Source organism: Saimiri boliviensis, chromosome 2 (assembly GCF_048565385.1).
Source record: "Saimiri boliviensis isolate mSaiBol1 chromosome 2, mSaiBol1.pri, whole genome shotgun sequence".
Classification (NCBI taxonomy): domain Eukaryota; kingdom Metazoa; phylum Chordata; class Mammalia; order Primates; family Cebidae; genus Saimiri; species Saimiri boliviensis.
This window is the reverse complement of record NC_133450.1, coordinates 209,676,270-209,703,354: the sequence shown is the minus strand read 5'-3', so window position 1 is coordinate 209,703,354 and position 27,085 is coordinate 209,676,270. Positions and strand designations below refer to the sequence as shown.

Here is a 27,085-nt window from a genome sequence, read left to right as displayed (position 1 = left end):
GTACATGCCTATAATCCCAACTACTCAGGAGGCTGAGGCACAAGAATTGCTTGAGCCTAGGAGGCAGAGGTTGCAATGAGGTGAGACTGCACCACTGCCCTCCAGCCTGGGCAGCAGAGTGAGACTCTGTCTCAAAAAAAGAAAAAAAGAAAAGAAAAGAAAAAAATTATTAACTTTGAATCCTAGTGTCAACTTTGCCACAAATTTGCCATTTCACCTTGACTATGTTGCATACCATGAACTTCAGATTCTTTTTCTTCAACAAAGCCATGACTGGGAACATACTTTTAGTGTAAGAAGGGTTCCTAGCCATCATCTAGTGTAATCTAATGAGGAGACCAAATGCTACCAAGGCTAACCATATTGTCCAGTATCACACCATAAATTAGTGACAAGATAGAAATTAAAAGTCTAAATAATTTCTAAGTTATTTTCAAGCTCAAAATCAATGTTTCTATGACCTTTTAAGCACTAATAACTTAGCACATAAGTATAATTGAAACAATTTTCTAAATGGCATTTATAGCAAATTGAATTTTCTTTCCACAATTGATATGAACTTCTGTCATGTTCACTGTCACATTCAGTTTATTTCCATGTATTCAGCAGCCACTTTTCATTTGTAGTAGGATATTAAATAAGAATACAGTTTATGTGGTTATATCATATAGCAATCTTATATTGTGCTATATAATTATTTAAATAATTCCAATGTTTACAGATTGTTTCTGCTATTTGCTGAGCCCTATATTACTAAAGTTTAAAGGGACACAAGGATTTTTATGAAGCTATACATTCCAAGAATTTACAGTGATGGTAAAATTCTCTGCTTCAAAGGAAACTGTATCTTTAGAGCTTTCTAGGAGATAGAGCATATATATTTAAGTATAATAATGAGTAGGTGAAATGTACAGTAAAATATGCTGATATTTGTCCATAGAGAACCAACTTTCTGGAAGACTAAAGAGGGGACATTTGTATATGAGTATATATGTATTATAGAAAGACTTGGCATTTGCTCACCTTGTTTATTGCTGTATCTGAAAATGAAACAGATCCTGTATTATTACATCTTTTCTTGGATGGATGGATGGATGGATGGATGGATGAGAATCAAGTTTCAGCTGCTATAGTGTCAAGGCTTGTTCAAACAGTAAGGTGCAGGCTTCTTGTGTCAGCACCATGGAGAGTTCCCAGGGAGTTGACAACACTGGCTAAAGGGTGTGTTTGCTAAATAAAGACTTTTCTCAGGGATAGCTAATGCTTCTCTGAAACTTACCTTTGCTCCTGACCTGGGCAGCACTGATCTTTTCTGAACTCAAATAAGGTAAACTCTATACTTTATATGTTTAGAGTTAGTTCTTGTTTAACCATGCTGCTATTGCAGAGAGCCTGGGGATATCCTCCATGAAATGAGTCCCTGTGATCCTCAGAACCCATGCTGCTGTCCACCTCACCACTCCTTTGTCATGAATTTTACTAGAGCCTGAATTAAACAGAACTCATCTGAATTAATTGTTAATTAATGAACATGATACCCTGTTATTTGGACATGAAGGATAGTGGAATTAAGCATTTTAAAATCTTTTCTCACAAAAGTCATTGAAACAACAACAAGAAACCAAAGGTTTTCTGCTCACATTCCATGAAACAAATTAGTAACTCATAAATTCCATTTCTCTCATCAAATTAAGGCATTTGATGCAGGTTCCTTATCTATATATAGCAGAGGGAGTGTTAGACAACAGCCAAATACAGCTTACAGTTAAAAGAGGTGTAATGGAATTTTGGTGTTATATCAAGAAGTACATGAACCCCGAAGTGACAATAAAAACATCTAAAATTATTAGGCACTTATTGTGTACCAAGCATCATATAAAGACTTTATGTAGCTATTCTCAGTTATTATAATAATACTTCTAGGTAATTATTATTGCTTCAATACAAGTAGCTGAGTCTTAAAGTAGTTGATTGACATTCTCAAGGTCATATATTTACTAGGTATCACTGCTGGGATGTGGCCAAGCTACTGTTTTAAGAAGTGAGCATGTGAGGGAATTTGCTTAGCATTGAGAAAAGAGAGGCATTCTGGGATTCTCCCTTTGATAGGTATTTGTATAGCATTCTCAGAGGTAGGCATGAATCCTTTGGACAAAGAACTTACAGAATAAGTTGACTTGAAAAAAACAAAAATAATTGAATTGAGGACAAGAGAACAATACAGAGCCGAGAGATGGAAGGAACTGTGACAGCATTTATGAGTCGTAGGGAACCTACTTTTTATCTCTCTTCAGTAGTTTTGATATATTTGGCTTAAATGTGTTGTAAAATGTTATGTTGTGGAAGATGTTTAAGGTCTTTTAAGAAAGAACAATCTGTGTCTAGGATGAGGTCATAAAATTTCAGAGAGCCTGCAAAGCAAGCAACAGGTCTGACTGTTCAAAAATTTAGAAGGTCAAGAAGGTTAAGGCAAACTACAAAAGAGACCGTGAAAACTTTTCCTTATTGGGAACTTGCCAGTCCCATTGAAAGTCCAAGGCAACCTTGCCTCCTGAACTTGAAAGAAAGAGGTTGTCACAGATCTGAAATATCCCACTGCAAAGCTGCATATAGGAAGAAGGTAGCCTGAAGTATCTCTGATGATTATAGGCACCAAAACAGGGAAGTGCTCAGCTTTTAAGACCAGATTTTAACATCATAAAAATAATATACTGACATTTAAATTAGAGACTATATTTAATTTTATCTAAAAAATGTGTTAAAAAATATATATATTGGTCTTCTAAAAATGGCATATGTCCTACTATTTAAAAAATAAATCCAGGAAGCTTTTATGTGAAACCTTAAAATAAACATATTATCAATAAACAAATGTATGGAAAAAAAGATGATAATGAAGCCTAGGTGGGAATTGAGAGTGTTATTAGGGTACAAAGCCATGTTGTAAAGAGTTCCACACTTGTTAATGGTGAGTCATTTCTTCTAGCCAAAGTGATAGGTTAGTGATGGTGCTGTTTCTCCTACATGGGACAATCTGTAATCTGTTCCTCATCCAGCCCTACTGGCTTTTTTTTTTCTGAGTCTTGCTTTGCAGCCACTCTGGAATACAGTGGCATGATCTCAGCTCACTGCAACCTCCACCTCTTGGGTTCAAGCGATTCTTCTGCCTCAGCCTCCCAAGTAGCTGATACTACTATGCTTGCCACAATGCCCAGCTAATTTGTGTATTTTTAATAGACATGAGGTTTCACCACATTGACCAGGAGCCCCCTTCTAATAAACTGTAATCTTTAGTTGGTTCACTCCTTCTTATCCTTCTTGTTTCAGCTTAAAATGTCACTTTCTCAAGGAAGTGACTTTCTATACTAGTTTATTTCCCGAATGTGTTATGCTCCATTAGTGCTTTCTATTTTTCCTTTATAGTAAATAGTAATAATGGTGCACATTTATACAGTGGTAACTGTGTGTCAGGCACTCTTCTAAGCCTTCCTGTATATTATTTCTCATTTAATCTCTCAATAATCATATGAGGTAGACACATTATATTTTAAATAAATTAAGACACATACACAGTTTATGCACCACTAAGAAAAAATGCTGCCAATAATAATAATAACCAAACTATACCATACTATAATAATAATTATCAGATAGTCCTCATTTCAGGAATATTAAAATATGGAGGCTGGGTGTAGTGGCTCACACTTGTAATCCCAGCACTTTGGAAGTGAAGGTAGAAGGATCACTTGAGGCCAGGAGTTCAAGACCAGCCTGGGAAACATAGTGAGACCCTGTTTCTACAAAAAAATTAAAAATTAGCCAGGTATGGTGGCATGAACCTGTAGTTCTAGCCACTTGGAGGCTGAGGTAGGCAGAGCACTTGAGTCTAGGAGTTCCACGTGTCAGTGAGCTATGATTGCACCACTGCACTCCAACCTGGGTTTTTTTAGAGACTCTATCTCTAAAAAAATAAATACATAAAATAAATAAAAAATAAAAATGAAATGTGAGAAGTTGCATGCCTTAAAATTAATGTAATGAAATAGTGTTATTGCCTCATTTTACAGGTGAGGAAACTAATTCACAGTTAATGGATTTTTTCCAAAGTCATTTAGGAAGTGATGAAACCTAGATTTGAATACGAGAAGTCTGGCCTCAGAATTTACCCTCTGAATCACAAGCCTATGCTATCAACACATAATTACAACCCTGAATGATACATTCATTTGTGTTGTTCTGTGTTCAATTACTAGCTATCTAAAAAACTGTGTGCCTCATAAAGGCAAAGATTGTGTCTGCATTATCCACTGCTTTATCCTCATACCCAACCTATTGTCTAACACAGTGTTAATGTTTAATAATGAACGGTAGGATGAATGCATGAAAGATGAAATATTGAATTCAGATAAAAACTCCATAGTCTCTACTCCTAGCTTTGTAATTTACCCATGGTATGACCTTTGACAAGTTCCCTTTTCTCTATGAGCTTCAGATTCTTCCTTCTTTATAACACAAAGAGCATTTCCATTAGATTTTCCCTGAGTGCTCTCCAGCTGTGAAATTCTGTATACTGGAAATCTTTATTGAAAGCTAATGTTCTGGCTTTGAGATAGGTAGCATGAAGATGACCACTGATTCCTGATCTCTTGAAGGATAGATAATGTGCACACGTGAAACTTGGACCAACACAAGTGTTGACACTTAATAAGCATCTTGTGGTTGTCAAACTCTTGCACTCTGGATTCAAATGGATGAGGATGCAAATCCTAGCTCACTTGGGTCCTGCACAACTTTGGACACTTTGGTGATCCTTCCAGCACTTCTGTTTTGCTCAGAGGTAAAACAGTGGGAAGAATATAAACATGGCAATCCTTGGAGGGTAATTATGAGGACTGAGCTAGATAAAGTATACTATGCACTTAGCATAATGCCTGGCAATTAATGCTCAACAAACAGTTATTATTATAGCTGTGACCAAAACATGGATTGAATGAAATGAATATATCATAAGAAAAGGACAGTTACTGTGAGCCTTAGCAGTCAGGAAAGGCTTCCTCTGGTAGTGGTGGAAGATACTAGAGTTGAATCATAAAGAAAGAATTATCGTGATAGCACTCCACTGTTCAATCCAGTAGCTATTAGCCGTTTTTGGCCATTTAAATTAAAATGTAAATTAAAATGAAATAAAATTTAAAATTTAATTCCTCAGTCACTCTCACCATATTTGAAGTGTTCAACAGTCACATGTCACTGGTGGCTGCCATATTGAAGAGACATAGAGCATTTCCATTGTTGCAACAAGCTCACTTAGACAGTGCTGTGACAGAGTGAAGGGCAAAACTATATTTCATATCTATTTCATTTCACTGAAAATGTGTATTGAGTGACAGTGCTGTGGTAGACACTGTGTTGTGTTTATGCACTGATATTTACCAGGAAGAAAATTCAGACCCACTGCCTTACCTAATAGTGTTTAGCCCAGTGCAGGAGTCAGCAAACTATAGCCCACAGGACAACTGCTGTTTTGTTATAAATTAATTTTTATCTTAACACAGCCATGCTTATTAGCTTAAATATTGTCCATGACAGCTTTCATGTTACAACATCAGAATTGAGTAGTCACAACCCTATGGCTTGTAAATCCAAACATATTTGTCATTTGGCTCTTTACAGAAAAATTTTGCCAATTCCTGGTCTTTTGAATTCATTTAGGGTACAAAGCCATGTTGTAAAGAGTTCCACACTTATTAATGATGAGTCATTTCTTCTAGCCAGTGCGATAGGTTAGTGTTGGTGCTGTTTCTTCTACATGAGACAATCTGCTTTGGTGTCCCTGTTGAAGAACTGGCTTTGGTATTCACTCATTCAGTCATTCATGTATTTGTTCATTCACTGTTCAATATATATTTGTCAAGCACCTAATTTAAGCAAAATGTGAGGCTCTGACAGAAGAAACAAAACAAAACAAAAAATCTCCACCATCATGTAGCTTACATTATTGTGGAGGAAGGGGCAGACACAGAGTTAAAGTATATATAGAAATATGGTTAAAATATGTAGTAACAAAGTTAAAAAATATAATATGTATAATGTACATACTACATATAATATACTATATATAGTATATGTATATATATATATAGCACTACACTATATATAGTATGTATAGTATATGTACATAATGTACTGTATAGTATATAGTATATGTATATATGTACTATATATAGTACTATACATATATGTGTATATATACATATACAAAGTGCTATATATATATACTATATAAACACAATATATGAATTGTAGAAATATATAATGTACTATATATAATACATCATATACTTTATCACGTTATTTACTAAATATATTTTATTACTGTATATACTATATGTAGTAATTTATATATTTTATTACTATAGTATATGTATATCCTATAAATAGTCATTTACAGATTTTATTACTCTATATGGTATCTATAGTAATGAAATTATATTGTACATGCTATATATAGTAATAAAATTATAGTGAATAAACAAATGATAAAGTGTATCAAATATTAGAAGATATGGGGGGTGTGTCTGTGTGTGTGTGTGTGTGTGTGTGAAGCCTGCAGAAAGAGAGGTCTGTACACATTGGAGAAATGGTTGCAAATTTGAGCAGACTGTTCAAGACAGGCACAATTGAAAAGGCGTGGGAGCAAAGCAGGCCTTGAGGATATCTGGGGAAAGCCTATGCAAAGGCTAAGAGGGGTGATTGTGCCTTGACTACTGGAAGGAAATCATAGAGGATAATGTGCTGGGTAGAACTGGTTACTAGAAGGATATTAGGAGATGGGATCACAGAGCAGTCAGAGGGCCACAACCCTTGGGTGGGACTTCCAGAACATTTTAAAAACATTAACATTTGCATTTGCCCTGAATGCAATGGGGAACCACTGGGGAAGTCTGAGCAGAGGGGTTACAGCATCTAACTTCTGTTTAAAGAGTATCACTTTGGGATCTCTGTTGAGAAAACATCTGCAGAAACAGAGGTAAAAATGCTGGAACGGGGACTAATGGGAAGACTACTGTGGTAATCCAGGCCAGAGATGGTGGTGGCTTGGATCAGAGTGGGAAAAGCAAGGCAGAAAGAAGCATTCAGAATCCAGATATTGCATTTCACTCATTGCTGTTATTTAGTGTACATCATTTCTGTGCCAGGCATTGTGTTCAGTAGTGGAGGTAGTTAGCAAAGGAAGCTGCTGTCTCTGCCCCAGGGAGGTTCTGGTGAACTGATTTCATGCCTTGACATTAGAGTTCAGGAATCTTCTCACTGTGTGTCCCACATGTGTTTGACCAGATCCAGTTTTCATACCAGCTCTAAAGATAAGACCTAGAAGATGATAACACCAACTTGGGATGAAAGGAGAAGAGAAACACTGAAGCAAGTATATGATACAAGTGAGGGGGTGAATAGAGCTTTGCTGATACCTTTGCCAAGCAGGGTTGGGACCAGAATGAAGTGATTGAGGTGCCTCAGGCAATAAATTCAAGGAGATGCTCATTCTTCAGTGATAACCCTGCCCTTAACAATTCTAAATGACCCCTTTGAATGTGGAGGGGAAAACAATTAATGACAGTTGCCTCTCTACCGGTTCTCCTGAGAAGCCTTTAAAGACTCTCCTGTGATAACAAATAGGACTGAGCACCAGGGAGCCATTGAACAAAAGGTTCCAGGGGTGGGCGGAGCCCTACAGATCACCTGCCCCAACACTTTCTTCTACACCTGATTAACTTGAGGTTTTGGGAGGGTTTATTTAATAATTCAGTAACTTAGTAGCAGAGAGGAGGTCCTCATACTACCATAATGGTGCTTGATTTCCTTCCTCTTGAAAACATATTAAACAGTCAAAATATTGTATCCTTAGGATGTAAAGCTCCATCCTCCCAGCTCTAAACTTGAGCCATTACCTTTTGCATGGTGTCTTGCCACATGTGAAGGTGGTACTGGTTTCTGGCATTGCTTTTCCGGGCTTGTCTTACAGGGATGTGCTCAGGTACACTCATTCACAAAAGTAAGTGTTTCAGTGCAGAGGGTCTGGGGCATGTGTTCCTCATAAGCTTCATAAATGTCTTTGTTTCATAGACATTGATTGAGCCTGAAGATTGAGTCAGTCACCAGGGAGAGAAGCAATAGAGACACCATCACCCCTTTCCAAGAGCTCATGATCAAGCTGCATGAATGCTGGACTCTGTTTTGTTTTTTAGAGAGGCAGTCAGGGCAACATGGCAAGAGCCTAGAACTGAAATCAGACAGACCAGGGCTGAAATCTTGCCCTGAATGCAATGGGGGAACAATGAGTGGAGCCTGAACAGGGGTTCTGCCCCTGATTATTGGTATAATTTTCAGCAAATCACTTAATTTACCCAAGCCTCAATTTCCTGCTCTTTTTAATATGAGGGAAAAGTATTCACCTCTGGTAAGTTATTGTGGCAATTATTATCAGTACTAAGGACCTGCTGTATTATCTGGAAAATATATGTGTTCAACATATGGGAATTACTGAATCAGGGACAAAAAGAACCCCCCAATGCTGGCAATACTTAACACACAAAAGACTTAATCGTGATGAAATGGAAGGCATGATGACAGATTTCTGTGCAGAAAGAACCTCTAGAATACCATTTAAAATGCAGCACTTAGCAGTGGCACTTGCCTTTTCTGGTTATTTGTTACTCTCTGTAGAGAGCCTGCTTATTGCAGTACACTGTCCTCTCTCCTTTTGCTTGACTGAAGGCAGCATTGAATTCAGTGTGGATGACTAAAGGCCTCTGAATAGATGGAGGAGTGTGTGTGTGTGTGTGTGTGTGTGTGTGTGTGTGTGTGTCCCCGCCTTTTGGCTGCAATGCTGAATAGTCTCTTATGTCCCTGTCTTTAAGCTACAATGTTGAATGGTCTCTGAATTAAAACTTCACTAGATGGTTTGAGTTTCTACTAGAAAATGGGAGTATGTGATAGAGATGTGGGGTATGGATTTATGTTTCTAACACCAGGACTCTTCCTTTGGACAGGGCATCCAGAATTCAAAATGTCCCACACAAGTCAGGTAAGGTCAGGTGACCTTATCCAGTGTGGTGTGAACAGCCCATTACACTCTCCAATGGCTGTAAGTGGGCCTAACAGCAAAGACTGACTCTGTAGTGAAGCTTGATGCAGGCCATTTAGATACACATTGCTTAATTTTAATGCTTCACAATGATTCTCCATTCTATACCAGGAAATGTACTGTAAAAATGTTTTGTAAAAGAACAAGAGCCTTGATAATGGGAATCTGCACTATTCTACAATTAAATTATTGCCAGAAAGTGGGGGCCGTAGTGTGAGTGCTTGTTTGAGAATGGGGCAAAGACAGTGGAGTGAATAGAAGGGAAGACAAGGGAAGACAAAGAAGAGAAATTAAGGAACTCAAAGAAAGTCTGGGTGTGGTGGCTCACACCTGTAATCCCAGCACTTTGAAAGGCTGAGGTGGGCAGATCACCTGAGGACAAGAGTTTGAGACCAGCCTGGCCAACATAGCAAAACCCCATCTGTACTAAAAATACAAAAATTAGCTGGGCCTGGTGGTGGGCGCCGGTAATCCCAGCTACTTGGGAGGCGGAGGCAGGAGAAAACCTTGAACGTGGGAGGCAGAGGTTGCAGTGAGCTGAGATTGCACCATTGCACTCCAGCCTGGGGGACAAGAGCAAAACTTTGCCTCAAAAAAAAAAAAAATGAATATAGTCAGGTATGAGATTAGCAAAGTGAAAATTAGCTGGGTTCAGCTGAATGTATACATGATGTAAAACTGCATACTATTCCAGATGGAATGGACTGGAAATGACAATTCCCTTGTTTCCTGGGGAAGCTAGCCGTGACCCTGACCATCTGCCTGCAATTGAGGTTGCGGTCATTCTGAGGAAGGAATGCCTCAGAAAGAGCACACAGTCCAAAGGATCTCTTCTTTTGTCTCAGATTCCTAAGCAGAGAAAAGCAAAAGTCCCACTCCTCTCTTACCACTATGGGTCTATAGACCGCCTTGTCTGAAGACATGGGCAGGACACACAGGTGTGGCTCATTGCACTCAGAGTGCAGTCCGGAAAATCATTAGTCTTTTTGCTATAATTGTATAAATGGATTTTAATTTTATGTTCCCAAAGATAGCTGCTGCTTGGGCTAAAAAAAAAGAAGCATCAATGAGTCTCTTCTGTGGAGTGGAGAACCCTTTTGCAAAATGAATAATTACCCTTGGCTTAATTTATTTTGTATATTTCACTTCGCTGTTTCAGGTTTTGTTCAGGCGGGGAATTGAATTATTAATCATCATGTGTTCTGAATGGTTTAAGCATATATTTTTATCCTCACCGCATTCTCATGAATAAGGGAGAACAGAGCTGTGTTCCCCATCTTTTAGGTCAAAATGATGAAGCTCAGAGAGATGAGATGACTTGAGTAAAGCCACCCAGCAACTTGCAGGAAAAGAGAGCTCCCAGATCCCATGAAGTTGACAACCACATAGCATGATCTCATCTACATTCCTTTAACTATAGAAGTATGATAGATGGCCAAGTAGGGTCACCAAGGGCATTTTGATGAGACACAGGGTTGTGCTGTATTAATTTATCTTGCATGGTATAGTTGAGGTGAGGGACTCAGGGTTCCCTTCTTGACTCTGTTACTTTCTTGCTATATGAACTGAAGTCAAGTCATTTTAACACCGTGGGGCTCCAGTTTCCTCCTGTGTAAAATCAGGACATGAATACCTGCTTCACAGGGTGGTTGGGTGGATCAAAGGTGAAAAGGTAGATCAAAAGTGGTCATGATTAACAAACTTCATAAGCATCTCTTAGTATTTTCCTTTTTTGACATGATAACCAAGAGGTCTGGAATAAGAGCTATGGTCAAGAAAGGACATTAAAGCCACCAGCTCCCTAATAATAGTCATAGCAATAGCAGGTGATATTTATGGAGCCCATTTTTCATGTTGCTCAATGAGAAGGGCTGGTACGATGAACTTAGAAATAAGGAAGCTGAGTCTTCGGTGGAGACAGAAAGTTTTACAAAGTCACTGAGCTACTGGTTGGCAGATGCACAGCTCTAATTCCATTCTGACTCCAGTGCTTGTCTTCTCTACTTTTAAACTGTCTCTTCCCACCCTAACACCTAAATTCAGTATTTAGGAATGCCTACAGTAGTTCCCCCTTATCCACAATTTTACTTTCTACAGTATTCGTTACCCACAGTCAACTGTGGTCTGAAAATATTAAATGGAAAATATCAGAAATAAACAATTTATAACTTTTAAATTGGGCTGCATTTTGAGTAGTGTGATGAAATCTCACACCATTTTGCTCCATCCCACGAGGACATGAATCATTCCCTTGTCCAGAGTATCCATCATCTCAGTTGTCAGATCTGCTGTTTGGATAACCTTTATTTTACTTAATTATAGCCCCAAATGCAAGAGTAGGGATACCGGTGTATTGCTATACTTGTTCTATTTTATTTTTAGTTGTTGTTCTTAATCTCTTACTGTGCCTGATTTATAATTAAATGTTATCATGGGTATGCACATATAGGAAAAATAGTAAATATGAGTTCATTAATCTGTCCTCACACTGCTATGAAGCACTATCTGAGACTGGGTAATTTATGAAGAAAAGAGCTTTAATTGACTCACAGTTCCACAGGCTATACAGGAAGCATGGCTGGAAGGCCTCAGAAAACTTACAATTATGGCGGAAGGCAAAGGGGAAGCAGGCACAATCTTCACATGGCAGAGCAGGAGAGAGAGAGAACATGAAGGGGGCCAGTGGAAAGGGTTGCCCTGGCTGAGAACCTGGAGCAGGTGCCCTCATAGGAACTGACCGGCAGTCTCTCAGCAGCCTGGCCACCCTGCACAGGCTGCCCATATGAGCTTAGCCAACACCAGTTGGTCTCCATGTAACCTTGATGAAGGCTACACACTTTTAAACAACCAGATCTCCTAAGAACTCACTCACTATCACGGGAACAGCAAGGGGGAAGTCCGCCTCCATGATCCAGTCACCTCCCACCAGGTCTCTCCACCAGCACTGGGGATTGCAACTCAACATGAGATTTCGGTGGGGCCACAGAGCCAAACCACATCAATAAGGTTCAGTACTGTCCACAGTTTCAGGCATCCACTGGGCAGGTTGGAACTCATCTTGTAGATAAGGGGGCAGTACCGTATTTTTGCAGAGGGGATGGGGCAGTTTCCAGGGACTGCTTCCTCATACCTGCAGAACCAGGGCAGGATTCTTCAGTGCCCTTTTAGCTGTGCCTGATTCACCAAAGCAAAAGAGCCCACCATTTTCCATGCACATGGTGGCCTGCCTTCATCCCTGTTGTTCTCTCTGTAAACCCTTATTTCTCCTGGAGAGGGAGGCAGCGCAGCCTGGGGGCAACAGCCCCATCTCTGGAGCAGCACAGTTGCTGGCTGGATTCCAGTTCTGGCTCTGGCACACTTGACTTTGTGACCTTTGGCAAGCAGGGTACTACCCCTCTGGGCCTCTGACTGCTTGTCTGCAAGATGGGGTTAGTCACTGAACCTACCTGTAGGTTTGTTGGAAGGATCGTGTGAGTTAATCTGAAAAAAGAACTTCCCACACTGCCTGGTAGGTAGCTATCACTCTGGGTTTCCTCTTAGTATTATTATTAATATTGTTATTACCCCCACCTTTTCACAGCTGAGCCCCGATCCTGGGCAGTTCTCTACAGTCCTCTCTCGGGCTCCTATACCTCTTTGCACACATTCCTCTCCTAGCCTGAATCACACCTTGTCCAGTGATGCATTTTCCTCTAGTCTTCCTACGCCAATGCCAGCTGCTTGAAGGCAAAAAAATAGGATGGATTCATCTCTCTGCCTCCATCTCCCCTGTGCCAGGTATAGAGGAATTATGCAAAGAAGGGTAGCTGGTCTACAGCAGTGAGATCTGAACCAGAGATGAATCTGGTGGGGAAGGAGAAAAGGAGGAACTAACGCAGCAGGAAGCCCAGGAGGGGCAAGGGCACCAAGGAGGAAACGTGACTGGGGTGAGGGGTGGCAGCCTGAACAACAGCACAGCAAGGACAGCAGCGCTGGCACTAATCACGATAACGACACTGCAACATACCAAGTGCTGCCTACACGTCTGGCGATGATGCAGTAACTGTTTTTAATATATTGTCTGCAATCCTTGTGACAATTTTTAAAATTGGGTTTAAGATGCCCATTTTCTAAGGTGGTCCAGAGGTGCAGTGACTGATGCAGGCCGCAGAGGATTCGGCCTCCAATGGCCTTGGTTGTCAGGCTGACACCTTTCCTTTTACCAGGCGGTGTCCCTCTGCTCCCATGCCTTCCTGGCGCCTCTGAGAAGCTTAGAGGATGCAGGACTCTGGGGTGCAGTGTAGGGGGGGTCGGGGATGCTAGCCTCTCATCAGCAGGCCCAGCTCTGTGCATCCATGTTAAGCGCCCTGTGCTTGTCAACTGCAGCCAGATCCTTCTGGATTGTTGGAAATATCTGTTCTGTGTCCATTCCAGGCTGTTAGTGAGATTTCTTCACCCCACTCTATCTTTAATCAGCCATGATTTTGTGGGAAGCTCTTTGCCACATGCTTTTCTCCTAGACACTAATAATATATAATCGTGTGTGGTGCACTCAAAGGTGGAGGAAGCTAGAAAGAAAGGGAATGGGGCCAGCGGAAAGGGTTGCCCTGGCTGAAAGCCTGGGGCAGGGGGCCCTCACGGAGCCTGGCTGGCAGCCACTCAGCAGCCTGGCCACCCCTCATGGGCTGCCCACACGAGCTGAGCCAACACCAATTAGTCCCCATGTAGCCTTGATTAAGGACTCTAATCTCTATCAGACCTGATCACCAGCCTGTGCCACTAGAACCTCTCAGCCTCTGATTATTTTTTCTTTGTGCTCTCAGAGGCATGCTGATGAATGACAATGAGGGGCCGGCAGCTACAATGCAGAGTCCACATTTGTCTCAGTGCTTTGGGAAGAACAAGGTTGGAAGGTCTGACACCAGCACTATAAGGAAGAAAGGGACATTAGAGACACCCATGTGAAGTTGCTCGAATGTCAAGACCAGCCTCCTCACCGTGCAGATAGAGAAACTGAGTCTCAGGGAGGGAGGGAACTGCCTCAGGTCACACAGCACATTTGGCTGAGTAGACTTATGAAGAATCTTCCTCATTTCATAAAGCATCTAATTATATCCTCCTGCTATTTCACTCGAATCATGTTTCTTTGCCTACGAAGCCTCTGTTTCCCTGAGCCCCCAAACTTATCCTGCTTCCTGAATCACGAGAGACATGCTGATTTCAAGAAACAAGACCAGAATATATTAGAGAAAGAATCAGGGGCTGGAATTTGAACAAGATTTGGAAAAGTGGGATATCGGAGTACTGCCTACTCATTTTGCAGATTGGAAGGCTGAGGTCCAGAAGGCAGAATGATTTGCAGAAGATTCAGGGCTGTAAAATGTATCCCCTAATGAGATTACTTATACTCAACCCTGCCCAAATTATCTCAGTTTTTTACTAAATAATTGCCACTTCATTTCTCATTTTCTCCTCTCCCTCCTACTTTAGTCTCTCCTTCGTTGACTTTGTCTCTCTCCGGGGCTCAGGTTTTGCTTGAGTGGGATGAGTGGGACCCCTGGGCAGGGTCAAAGCAGACCTGCTGGAAGAAGCTGCATGGTCTCAGGTGACCTTGCTTTCATCAACAGTCCCAGGGAAAATTAGAGTGTAAACATCACAGGGAGGTAGAGTTATTGATAAGGTTGGACAAATTGGCTGGAGCCAGTGATGAAAGGCCTTGAATGCTAGACTGGGATATATGACCTCTACCCTGAAGGCAATTGAAAACCACAGAGTTTTTGGGGAAGACCATGAGTGCAACTGCTCTTTGAAAAGATAACTGTCCAACAGTCAGATCAGATATAGGGACACAGAAAATAGGTTCACAGCACATGAACAATGCTGAGGGCCTGAACCAGGCCAGCCGCAGAGAAGAGAGATGGGAATAAATGGGTCTGAGTAAAACCAAAGAGGTAGAGTCTGTGGGATTCAGATATCACTCAGATACAAAATAGGACCCAGTTAGAAGTTTTTCTGAAGTTTCCAATTAGGAAAGAAAGTGGTACCATTACTTACAGAGATGTGGACATCTAGGTTTAAAGTACATCTGAAGCTTTTGCCAAAGTAATGCTGCATATCAATCACATCTTATTGTCAACAACTATAAGTAAGCATCTCTTTCTCCTTTGTCACACATCTGGGTGGACTGATCTAGCCAGGACTCAGCTGCCCTTGGCTTTAAGCCAAGGATGAATCCAGATCTGCTCCACACATCTCTCATCCTTCATGGACCACCCACAACCTGGGGATGATTTTTTTCTAATGGCAAGAGGCAGGAGGTGTCATTATCCCGTTGACCAAAGCAAGGCATACGCCAACTGAAGACAAAGGGCAGGAAAGAAAATGTACGCTTCCCACAATCAACCGTGGTGAAAAAGCAAACTCATAATTAACCACTGCAGAGAAATGACCCTCAGTGTCTCACACACAATCACTGTCAAATTAAAGGCAGCTGTCCTTGTTATTGTCCTTGTGGTTATGTTTATTGTTGTGGGGTTTGTGGTGGCGTGAGCGAGCATGAGCTTTGGAGACCTGGCCCTGTGACCTACGGCAAGTAACTGGTTGAGTCTTAACTTCAGTTTCCTTATTTTACAAGGAGAGCATCAGTACCTTCCTCCGTGCACTAGTCATGGCTGTGACATGCAATGACTCATGTCAATGTCACACACCACTTTTAGCACAAAGCAGGCCCTCATAATGTTATACCCGCTACGTGCCTGCCCTGAAGTCAGGTTACGGAGACACAGAGGGGAAGAGGCCCAAAGTGGCCCATTTGGAGTTAGAATGGGGAAGGGTACCATGCTTATTGCTCTGAGGGCCCAGGGAGATATCTTTTCAAACCACAGTGACAATAAGAGTAAATAAGAAAGTGAACAGCAGGCAGCATCCCTGGCTGGTGATGATAAGTGATGACTGAGTTAGAAACAAGTGAAAATGGAATCATAACAGAATGACAGGGTTTGGGGTGGGAAGTCAGACATCCAGGATGGCTTATGAAGGAGGCTTTGCACTCTCGTGGGCAGGCCATGAGCTCATCTGTGCTGCTGGGATGGAGGAGGCAGTAGCCTCCGGCTTATACCTTCTCCGTGCCGGTACCTCCTTAAGCAGGGGCTGCCGTGGACACAGGGAACATGTCCTTGTAGCTCTGGAAACTCGGGAAACAGCTTTGGGGATTATCTCATTCAAACTGCCCTCTGCCTGTGCAACATAGTTAGATCTCATCTTCACAAAAAATTAAAAAACTAGCTGAGAATGATGGCATGTGCCTATAGTCTTAGCTACTTGGGAGGCTGAGGCAGGAAGATCTGTTGAGGCTAAGAGCTCAAGCCTGTAGTGAGCCATGATTGCACCACTGCACTCCAGCTTGGGCAACAGAGCAACACCCTGTCTCTAAAAAAATTATTATAATTTTTAAAAAACTGTGTCAAATTACAGATAAAGAAACTGCAGCCTCTTTGGTTTTGTGAAGAGCATACCTTGGATTTGTGACCATCCCTCATTCTAAACACCTTTCCTTTCCACTAAAACAACATACTGGATGGACTCCTCCTACCCAGGAACAATAATTATAGGAACTTAAACAGCTGTTGTGTTCTCAGCAAGAAGAAATGTGCCAAAGACTGTGCTGAGATTTTTCAGATATAGGACCTGATTCTTCTCACGGGTATATGATATCCGCTCCATTACAGATAAAGGAAACAGGCTCAGGGAGAGAAGAAGCCATTTATCAGGTTCTTACAAACTTGAAGAGGCAGGCAGATCCAAGATTTGAATGCGGTATACGGTGATTCGAAGGCCCACCCACACTCTGAACCATTTCACCAGCCTACCGGCCTTATGTGATTAACAAGAAGGCATTGTCCTGTTTGCAAGAGTCTCACAGGAGATGAACACAGATTGTTAACTATCAAGGCATTCTGTTGTTTTTGCCCAAGAGTTTCTGGAGTGAGAATGCATGTAACAAAAAGAGAACTCAACAAATGGCAGCCAGGAGTCATGAAGAGTAAATCTTTTACAACCAACACAACTCATCTATTGCTAATAACACAGTTCTGGTAACTAGCCAGATAGAAAATCACCTAATTGAATTCCCTTATAAGAACCATAATAATGAAGAGAGTAAATTCTTTTTTTAGGTCTCCATTATTAACAACATATAAATATATGTTAGTAATGTACTTAAGGGTATTTCAAATTCATGTTACTGTTTAAATAATACCTGTTTGTAAATGGGCTCTCATTTTTAGAAAACTTGGTAATGGCAGAAGTGTACAGAAAAATTGCTACAAAAGGCTTCAGGATGCAGTGAACTACTACTGATACCACCAAGGGAGCAGAAGGACACTGTAGTGGTGGCCAGGAGCCCTGAGTTTTCATCCTGGCTGGCCCAGAGGCTGGACCAGTGATTTTGACAAATTTCTTTACTCTCCTAGCTTGAGTTTCCTTTTCTGAGTAAGGAAACTGGGAAAGTTTGAACTAGATGATCTTTAAGGGTCTTTTCTGCTCCGATGTGAAATAGAATTCTATTTTAGACATTTCATCAGCACTCGTGTTTGCACTCTTTATTTCCCTGGCAAATACCTATCTTGGATATAGAAAGTTCCAGTCCTCAGCAGAGTCATCATTATTCTAAATGAACTCAGCCTAAATTCATGGTAATCATGATATATATATATATATATATATATATATATATATATATATATATAAATTCACTAATTCATGCATTCATTCATTCAACAAATGAGTTGCCTACCCTTTATCAGGCACTATATGAATTATTAGAATACATGATGATTAAGAAAATATTTTTGCAATCAAGGAATTCCCAGCTTAGTGGGGGAACAGTCAAGTAAAAAATTATTACCCTATTCCATTGGCATAGCCACTACTGTTGTGAAATATATCCCTTCGTCTACTTAGCATTTATTTACTGAATTCCTACTCTCTGTACCCGGCAGTGCAGGAGATGCTGATATGCAGTGGTAAGCAAGGAAGGTACTGGAATGATAGGGATAGGGAGAATAGACGTTCACAGTCAGCACAGTTACATGCATCCCTGGAGAGCTGATCTTTGATGGCCTTGCTGCTCTGGGTGTGCAGAAGCAGAGTTGAAGGAAGGACTCACCCAGGGAAGAGGTTAATTACCCTCGGCTCTGGCTGTCAGAGGCTTTGCACCTTGCAAGAAGGAAATGCCTGCTTGCGAATAGTGGAGAGTTAGCTGAGCCAGCAAAATAGGAAACAGGAGTCAATAAAGCCAATAGCTATGGCATTGATGGAGATCTTGCTAGAGACACCCAGGCTGCTGCTAAGAATGATTGCAGCTGAAACGAAAACAAACAGTATCCAGAAAGCAGAGGTTAGGGATTTGGAAAGGCAAATGCAAACAGCTGACTCTTGGTGCTCAGAATTGATGAGTGATCTGCTCCAATGTTCCATCTTACAGAAAGAAAAACTGAGGCCCAAAAAGGAGGTAATTTGTGTCTCTGCATATCTAATATGTAAGGATTTAGGTGTTAGGGGTAATAGTCTTATCTAAATGTAAACATATACCAGAACCCAGTGGCCATTTGGAATTAAAGAGAAGGAAACACATTTCTTCTTCTTTTTAAATTCAGCTTTTACTTACGTAGGGGGTACATTTTGCAGGTTTGTTACATGGATATACTTTACCCATGTAGTGTGCATAGTACCCAGAAACTCACTTCTTGACCATCAGCTAACTGTCACCTGAGCCACTAGCTTTATTCTTTGCTATTTCAATTTGTTCTTACATCAGCTCTAGGAGATAGACATTGCTATCATCTGCATTCTGTAAACAAGAAAGCTGAAACCAAAAAGGTGACTTTCCCGAGGCCACACAACTAGGGAGAGAACAAGAGGACAGAGCCAGGTCCATCTGCTGCCAGCGCTCAGGGGCTTTTTCCTCTGCCTACTTTGTGTTCTCCAGGCAGCCTCATGGGGGTCTCCACGGCGAAGCCCTCTTAATTGCAAAATATATATTTGTTGTATAATGAGCATCAGTCATTAGTGATCCATTCCGAGTCAGGGAAAACTTGCCTAGTAAGCACCCAAGGAGGAAAGAAAAACATAGAGCAGCACCTTTTTTCCAAATATATTTCTCCATCTCACCAATATTTCCAAAAACAAGAGAAAGAGGAAAGAAGTAAACTGTGCTATTTCCTGCACAGTCACTGCAGGAGGGATAGGGACCTCAGCCTTTGCTCTTTCCATAAAGAAGAGGGATCCTCCTTGCTCGCCCCTCCTCGCCCACCCCAGCCTGACTTCCTGCTTACCTCTCCCGTTATGAATCATGAGGCCTGTGGCTTGTGGCAGATCATAAATCAGTCCTGGGAGTCTCGAGAACAAGTCCCAGGACTTTTAATCTTTAGTATTAGACATGTTTAAAGTGGTGAATATTTCATGAAGGGACTGTTGCATTTTAACATATCATTAGTGACTCCTGCCCCTCCCCCCCCCTTGGTAAATGATTTTCATCCATGTGCAAGGCTCTTAGCCTTTTCCTTCCATTGCCCTTACCTCTGGAAACAATCAGTTCATTCGGCAGCACTACTTACAGGACTTCCACTCGGTGGAAGCCCCTAAGCATGATGTTGGAGGGGAGGAGTATAGAGAACATTCCTACCTGTGAGCAAGCCCTCCTTATTTTCCAGGTAAGCAAGAGAGGAGGAAAAGGACAAGTCTTCTGTCTCTCCTTGTGTCTTTCAACAACCCCATTCTGAATATTTTGAATACTGTATCTGACCCATTCTTCACTCTATACATCGTCTTACTATCATTTTAGTTTAGCCAGCATTCATGAAGCCCAGGCTGTTTGTCAATAGGTGCTGGGAATACAAAGATTAAGCAGCAGTACCATCTATAAAACAAGTTATAGTGTTTTTAGATACTAAGAATGCTTCATGTAAGGTCAAATATACAACATTTGCAGCTCATCAGAAAGAACGATAGTTTACTTGATGAATACATACATTTCAGAATCCAGAGTTAAGGGTGATAGTTGTAGAACCTGAGTTACTCTAGTATTCTATCTACTACAATATTTTATTTTAGTTGCATAAAGTTGAGAAAATCCTGATTCACAAAATATGTAGTTGCAAATGGAATGAGCTTGTTGGCACCTTGACTCATCCTCAGTATCCTTTTTGTTGAAACAAAGATGACAGAAGATAATTTTTTTCCCTGAAGCCTGCATAAAATAAGTTTATCTGGCAACTGATACTTTCTTCCGTATCCTATATTCTGGCATGTGATATCTGAGTGTTTATTCTTTATTGTATTTATATTTAAATTTTTTTTTAAATAAAACTTTTAAGAAAAATTAAAACACAATATTTGCATAGTCCCTAAATCTCTGTTAAGTAATACATTTCCATGGACATGATTTGAAAACTTTCAGGTCCTGTCTATCAGAATCACTGTAGGATCTGTGAAAGATTTGTGTGTGTGTGTGTGTTTGTGTGTGTGTGTGTGTGTGTGTGTGTGTGTGTGTGTAGAGAGAGAGAGACACACACAGAATGTGATTATGCGAAGATGAGAAAGAAGACAAGCCAACCTCATTATCCTGGAAATTTACCAGAGCCATAACAGATAGTTAATTATTCATTCAAATCACATTGTTAAGCACCGACCCTATTCTAGGCAGTAGGCAAAGCCAGGGCAGTTTCTACCAGCATTTCCCAAGATGTGCTCCATAGAATTCTAATTCTGTGAGTCATTCCACCAGCAAGGCTCCCAAAGAAAAATAAGTTGGTGAAAATTGTGTATGTATCACCCTCATAGAGAATCATACCACACTGGCTCTAAGGAATGGGGCAATATTTAAAAACCGTATTTTTAAATAGAATCTGTTTTTGGTAAAGCATCTTTAAGCATCCCACAAATACACTTTAGAGAAAAAAGCAGTAACTCATTAAATCAAAATATATTTCTAGGCTGGGTATGGTGGCTCACATCTGTAATCCCAGCACTTTGGGAGGCTGAGGTGGGCAGATCACTTGAAGTCAAGAGTTCAAGATCAGCCTGGCCAACACGGCGAAACACGGTATCTACTGAAAAATACAAAAATTAGCCATGCATGGTGGTGCATGCCTGTAATCTTAGCTACTCAGGAGGCTGAGACAGGAGAATTACATGAACCTGGGAGGCAGTGGTTGCAGTGAGCCAAGATCGTGCTACTGCACTCCAGTCTGGGAGACAGAGTGAGATTCTTGGTCTCAAAAAAAAAAAAAAAAAAAAAAAGGAAAGAAAAGAAATTCTATACCTAAAGAAGTATACAGTAGAGTAGAAATGACAACAGCTGGGGGTAGGGCAGAGAGATTCTGAAATCCCTTCTAGGATTGTGGACTCTGAAGATAGGCTAGGAAATCAGACATGTGCTGGCCAACTGAAATGAACTTGGCCCATGAGAGAACGTACTTTAGGCAGTGTGTAATGCTAGCAAGCATTCATGCAACCAAGCATAATGCCTGCCTGGAAGGAAAAATAAGGGATGGATTTATAAATGGATAGATGGAAGGGAAAGAAATGAAAAAGAATGGGAAGAGAGAGGGAAAGGAGGAAAGAGGACCGAAGAAAGGATGATAGTAGAAGGAAGGGGAGGAGAGGAAGAACAGTTTTAAAATGAAAAACAACCCAAATTAAAACCAGGAGACTACAGACAGGATTGTTCTGAAAGGGAAAATCAAAGGTTTCTTGGAGATAGTGGCATTTAATTTGGGATTTATGGATAGTGAAGACCTATTCATTCAGATGGAAATAATTCAGTTTTCTGATTATAACTCTAGAGTAAATGCACTTTATCAAAATTTTAGTATTTGAAAAGAAGACCTCCATTTGTAGCCGCCTGATCTCTTCCTGTTTCCCTGTCTTAAATTGTGAGCTCCTGCCGGGCGCGGTGGCTCAAGCCTGTAATCCCAGCACTTTGGGAGGCCGAGGCGGGTGGATCACGAGGTCGAGAGATCGAGACCATCCTGGTCAACATGGTGAAACCCCGTCTCTACTAAAAGTGCAAAAAATTAGCTGGGCGTGGTGGCATGTGCCTGTAATCCCAGCTACTCAGGAGGCTGAGGCAGGAGAATTGCCTGAGCCCAGGAGGCGGAGGTTGCGGTGAGCCAAGATCGCGCCATTGCACTCCAGCCTGGGTAACAAGGGCGAAACTCAGTCTCAAAAAAAAAAAAAAATTGTGAGCTCCTTTAGCAACTCTGAATCTCCATTGCTGAGCTGAGTGCCTGTCAGAGTGTGGCCAGGACTTGTTGAATGAATGAATAAGTGAGTGAATGAACAAAGGAAGAAACCGTGTTAACCACAGTGTTTGATGGACCAGATTACCCTCTTTCCATGTGCCTTTTCTAAAACTAAGAAGCTTACTTTATGTCTTAGGAAAACAAGTGAACCAGAGAAAAGCCTATTTCAGGAGACTCTACTTCACAAGAATGTTTCTTCTTTTTACTTACAGGAGAGTGCAGCTGTCATGAAGGCTATGCCCCTGACCCTGTTCACAGACACCTGTGTGTGCGCAGTGACTGGGGACAGAGTGAAGGGTGAGTGACAAAGAGCATCAGGACCGGGACAGTGCAGGACCCAGTTTATCTCCTCTGTTCTGTTGCCAGAGGCCCCAAGCATCTCCACAAAGAGGACTGTTTCTCTGCAACAGTTGCGTTCCTGCAAAACCCAAGGGGAAGTGATTCCTACTTTCCCACAGAAGCACATTTTAGTATTAAAGGTGTATGACTGATGAAAATTCTAGAGAACGAAGGCTGACATTTAAGTCACCTGCTCAAACAGATGGTAATCAATGAGCACTTCCTTAAGTGGACTGACAAAGAAAAAGCATCACATTTTTAAACAGACTCCTGAATGGGCATGTACACTTTATGAAAGAGCTGAATCCTTCTGTATATCGGAGACATTCTTTTATAATATAAATAGTCTTGCCCAATAATTATTTCTGCGGAATGTGATTGTTTTTCAAGCTACTGTAGAGCAGGATCCACATATGCATCCTACCTGCCTCTGACTAATGTCATCTCTTCTCCCATCTTCTTCCCATAGACCTTGGCCTTACACGACACTTGAGAGGGGCTATGATCTGGTGACGGGAGAGCAAGCCCCTGAAAAGATTCTCAGGTGAGTTGGCCTTCTTGTTGGGGCAAAATTCTGGGAAATGTAGAAAGGACCGATAGGAAAATGTGGTCATGCATCCTTAGACTATCGAGCCTGTGCACTCCTGAGCTGCGCTGAGTACAAAAGAGCTCTCCTTGGTGCTAATGTACCATCATGGCCCAGGTTGCTATGGGAATCTAATTCTCATTTGTCTGGCAGCTAGACTTATAGACTCAGATACTTGAACTGGAGGAGATATTACTGATTATTAAGTCTGGTGGTTTAAAAATACTCTGTAGCCATAGAACCTCTTCCTACCACCTCCACGAAATCTTATGTAAAGCTTCAGTACATGCGTAGATAAAGACATACAGCAAATTAAGTGGCAAAACTAGGAATCAGATCTTAGTTCAAACTGATTCAAAGTCCGTGCTCTTAACCTTTGTGTCAGACTGTCCCTGCTGACATAGCAGTCGCTTATGAACTCCTGCTGTATGTCAGGACTGCTGCAAAATCAGAGCAGCAATGGTCCCTATCCTCACGGAGTCCACTAGTAAATCAGGAAAAGGAACTTAAACACAAACCAATGCATGGGCTAAGTGTTAACAGAGTTGAGAAATGTTCATCCAGATCTGGAGAAAGCTGGCCAATATTGTTTCTTAAATAATGCAAGGGACATGGGTGGAGAAGTAGGAAATCGTCCTAGAAGGGATGGGAACAGGGGCCCCTTTTTTTCTGTTTGCTCTCTGCTTCCCAGGGAGTTCCCCAATGGAAACTCTTACATTGCAGGTCTACTTTCAGCTTGGGCCAAGGCCTCTGGCTTCCTGTCAGCAAAAGCTTTGTGGTTCCGCCTGTGGAGCTGTCCATCAACCCTCTGGCCAGCTGCAAGACCGATGTGCTCGTCACGGAAGACCCTGCAGATGTCAGGTAGGGAATCGTCTCCAGTACTCTGCACCAAGGACTTCTTAAAGCCTTGGAAGTCCACCTGTTGGAGGACCACAGGAACTCCTGAGGAGTGTTCATCATGGTGAAGTAGGCAGCTATTTAGTTGATGTAAAGAACACTGTCAACACGTGTTCCTAAACTCCTAGGTCTGTCCTCCATCACTGTGTCTCAATGCCTTACATTTCAACACTATCCCTTTCCTTGTAGGCTTATATTAAATATAAGAGAGGCTGATGCATTATCTAGCTCATCACAGGATCACTAACGATCTTATCTTTACTTAACAGTATATTGGAGGGTCACAAAGGCAAAGGTTTAGAAAATAGGATACTTTCTGTTGTAGTCCATGGGATGTACTTTGGGCTAATTTATGAATTTCAAATGTCCAGGCTAAAGGCCAGGTGTGGTGACTCAAGCCTGTACTCCCAGCACTTTGGGAAGCCGAGGCGGGTGTATCACTTGAGATCAGGAGTTCGAGACCAGCCTGGCCAACATGGTGAAACTGGGTCTCTACTTAAAATACAAAAATTAGTCCGATGTGATGGCACACACCTATAAATCCAGCTACTCAGAAGGATGAGGCTAGAGAAATGCTTGAACCTGGGAGGTGGAGGTTGCAGTGAGCAGAGATTGAGCCACTGCACTGCAGCCTGGGCAACAGAGTGAGACTCCATCTTAAAAAACAAAACAAAAAAATGTCCAGCCTACATCTTTTGTACTTAACTTATACAAACATGGAGACTACATTTCACTTTACATTATCCTGCAGCTTGTAGCTAACTTCATTATAGACTTACTCTACTGCATACTGATTAGGTGCTTACATATCATTCTGCCCCAGTATGGTGCACTTCTCAAGGTCAAGGAAAGATAACTTACTTAGTTTTTTTAATCCCCAGTTCCTAGTATATATTGGACATCTATTAAATGTTTATTGATTTAATTAAGTCTGTGGTCTTAGTTCTGGTCTTAGCCCTGGTTATGGAGCTTTCTAATAGAGGGTTTACTTCTCCCAATGTGATTAGGGGAAGCATTCTAGAAATGTTGATGTTACCAACAATAGACTCTAGTTTTACTTCTAAAACTGGCTTGTACACAACTTATTGGCTCATGAACAAGCATTAAATCATTTCCCCAGCCCTCCCACAACTAGCAGTGACTGTTTTTCAACAGCTCCATAGTTGCCTGTGGGTCATTCTAAATCAAGATGTTATCAGTAATTCTATGGCATCTTGATAGAAAGCTTCTAGAACCCAGCTCTCCTACTTTGAGATGTTTTTACTCTCACCTTATCAGCTTTCACTGGGAGAGATGAACTTAACATGCTTTTGTAGGTTATTAGCATTTCCCAAAAGAGGATGTTTTAAAAAGAATAGATTTATAAAGAGATGGCACTTAGGAAAAGAAATAGTAATTACTAGGAACTAAAATAGCTTCACATACACACACATATTCACATACTGATTCATAGATATTTACCATTGTTTTCATTTTTGATAGAATTGAGTATAAGAGGTTTTAGTAAAGCATGTGTAAGGTCTCTCTGCATTACATATTTTAAAGGTGAAGAAAGGACTATCTGGTTTGAAAGCCTATTGTCAAAGAGACACAGTTACCTTGTTTGAAATCAGCCAAAAAGAAAGTCTTGATTAGCTTTCCTCATAGTTCTGTCCTTTTGACATTGCATTCATGATTTCAATGAAGATTCAGATGATATAGCTCTCAGACTGGCTGATGGTAACACTCACTCTGGAATTGGATAGGGCTGACTTAGAATCCCATCTCTACCAATTATGAACTATGTGATCACAGCGGCCAAGTTTAATTCTCTAAGTTTTCATTTATTTTCTGCAAAATGGGGATAATAATAGTGCCTTCCTCACAGAAGGTAATAATAATAATAGTTCATATCCATTGATCATTTTCTAAGTGCTGAATACTTCGCTTATATTATCTTATTACGTTCTTACATCAGCCGTATGAGGTGATGCTCATTTTTCAGATTCAAAAATAAATAAACAAACCTGAGGCATAGAGGCAATGCCTTCACTAGTCAGATATGAAGCCACATTTCTATCCCTGATCTGCAATAGGGGATGAAAGATTGCAATCATCACCATTTGAGAGAATCTGCACTATGTAGATTGAGTTTTCCAAGCTGCACTAATAAACCTTGTTTGACATGACATCACCCAGGCAAGAATATCATGGGCATTTAAGGAATTAATAAGTTCCAGTCGATGATATGTTAGAAATTTAACAAATAATAGATCATAATTATAGATAGTCAGTAATTCTTCCCTGGAATCACAACAGAGAGCTTAGAGGAAAGACTACGTGGAAAAGCAGAGTCAAAGGGAAATGGAAGGTAAGCATTACAGTAGGATTGGAAAGGAAAACTTGAACTTGCCTTGCAAGTTGATACTTTGATTTTTAATCTGTGATAAATTCTTGAACAAGTATGAGCTCTCACAATACAGGATGCGGAACAACTTAGTAGTTAAATCTACAGGCTGTGGCTTACCGAGGCAGCTAAATTTAAAACAACGAATGGTAACAAATGTCAGGAAGGATATGGAATAACTATAGCTCTCATGTTTTGATAGTGTGAGTATAAATAGGTATGACCACTATGTAAACCTGTGGAGCAGTATCTACTAACATTGAAGGTATACATATCCTATAGCCCATCAGTTTCACCCATGAGGATATGTATAACAGAAAGATGTATATGTGTACCACAAGTAGGACTTAGAAAAATACGGATAGAAGCACTCATTTGTACTGCTAAAATGCTAGAGAAAAACCCACAAATATCCATCTGCAAAAAATTAGATAAATTATGAAATAATC

The 27,085-nt window shown here is 40.9% G+C and overlaps 1 protein-coding gene across 7 annotated transcripts in view; it reads left to right on the top strand.

Moving 5' to 3' along the window:
- The window catches only part of ASTN2 (astrotactin 2), a 959,402-nt gene that overhangs the window by 411,259 nt on the left and 521,058 nt on the right, over positions 1-27,085 (top strand). For 6 of the 7 annotated variants that reach the window (XM_074395240.1, XM_074395241.1, XM_039475068.2 and 3 more), the window contains 3 exons: positions 22,641-22,725; positions 23,237-23,311; positions 24,077-24,214. In XM_074395240.1, the coding sequence (XP_074251341.1) occupies positions 22,641-22,725; positions 23,237-23,311; positions 24,077-24,214 (298 nt within the window). The remainder of the gene's footprint in view (positions 1-22,640; positions 22,726-23,236; positions 23,312-24,076; positions 24,215-27,085) is intronic. The other variant, XM_003925189.4, reaches the window with a different exon arrangement.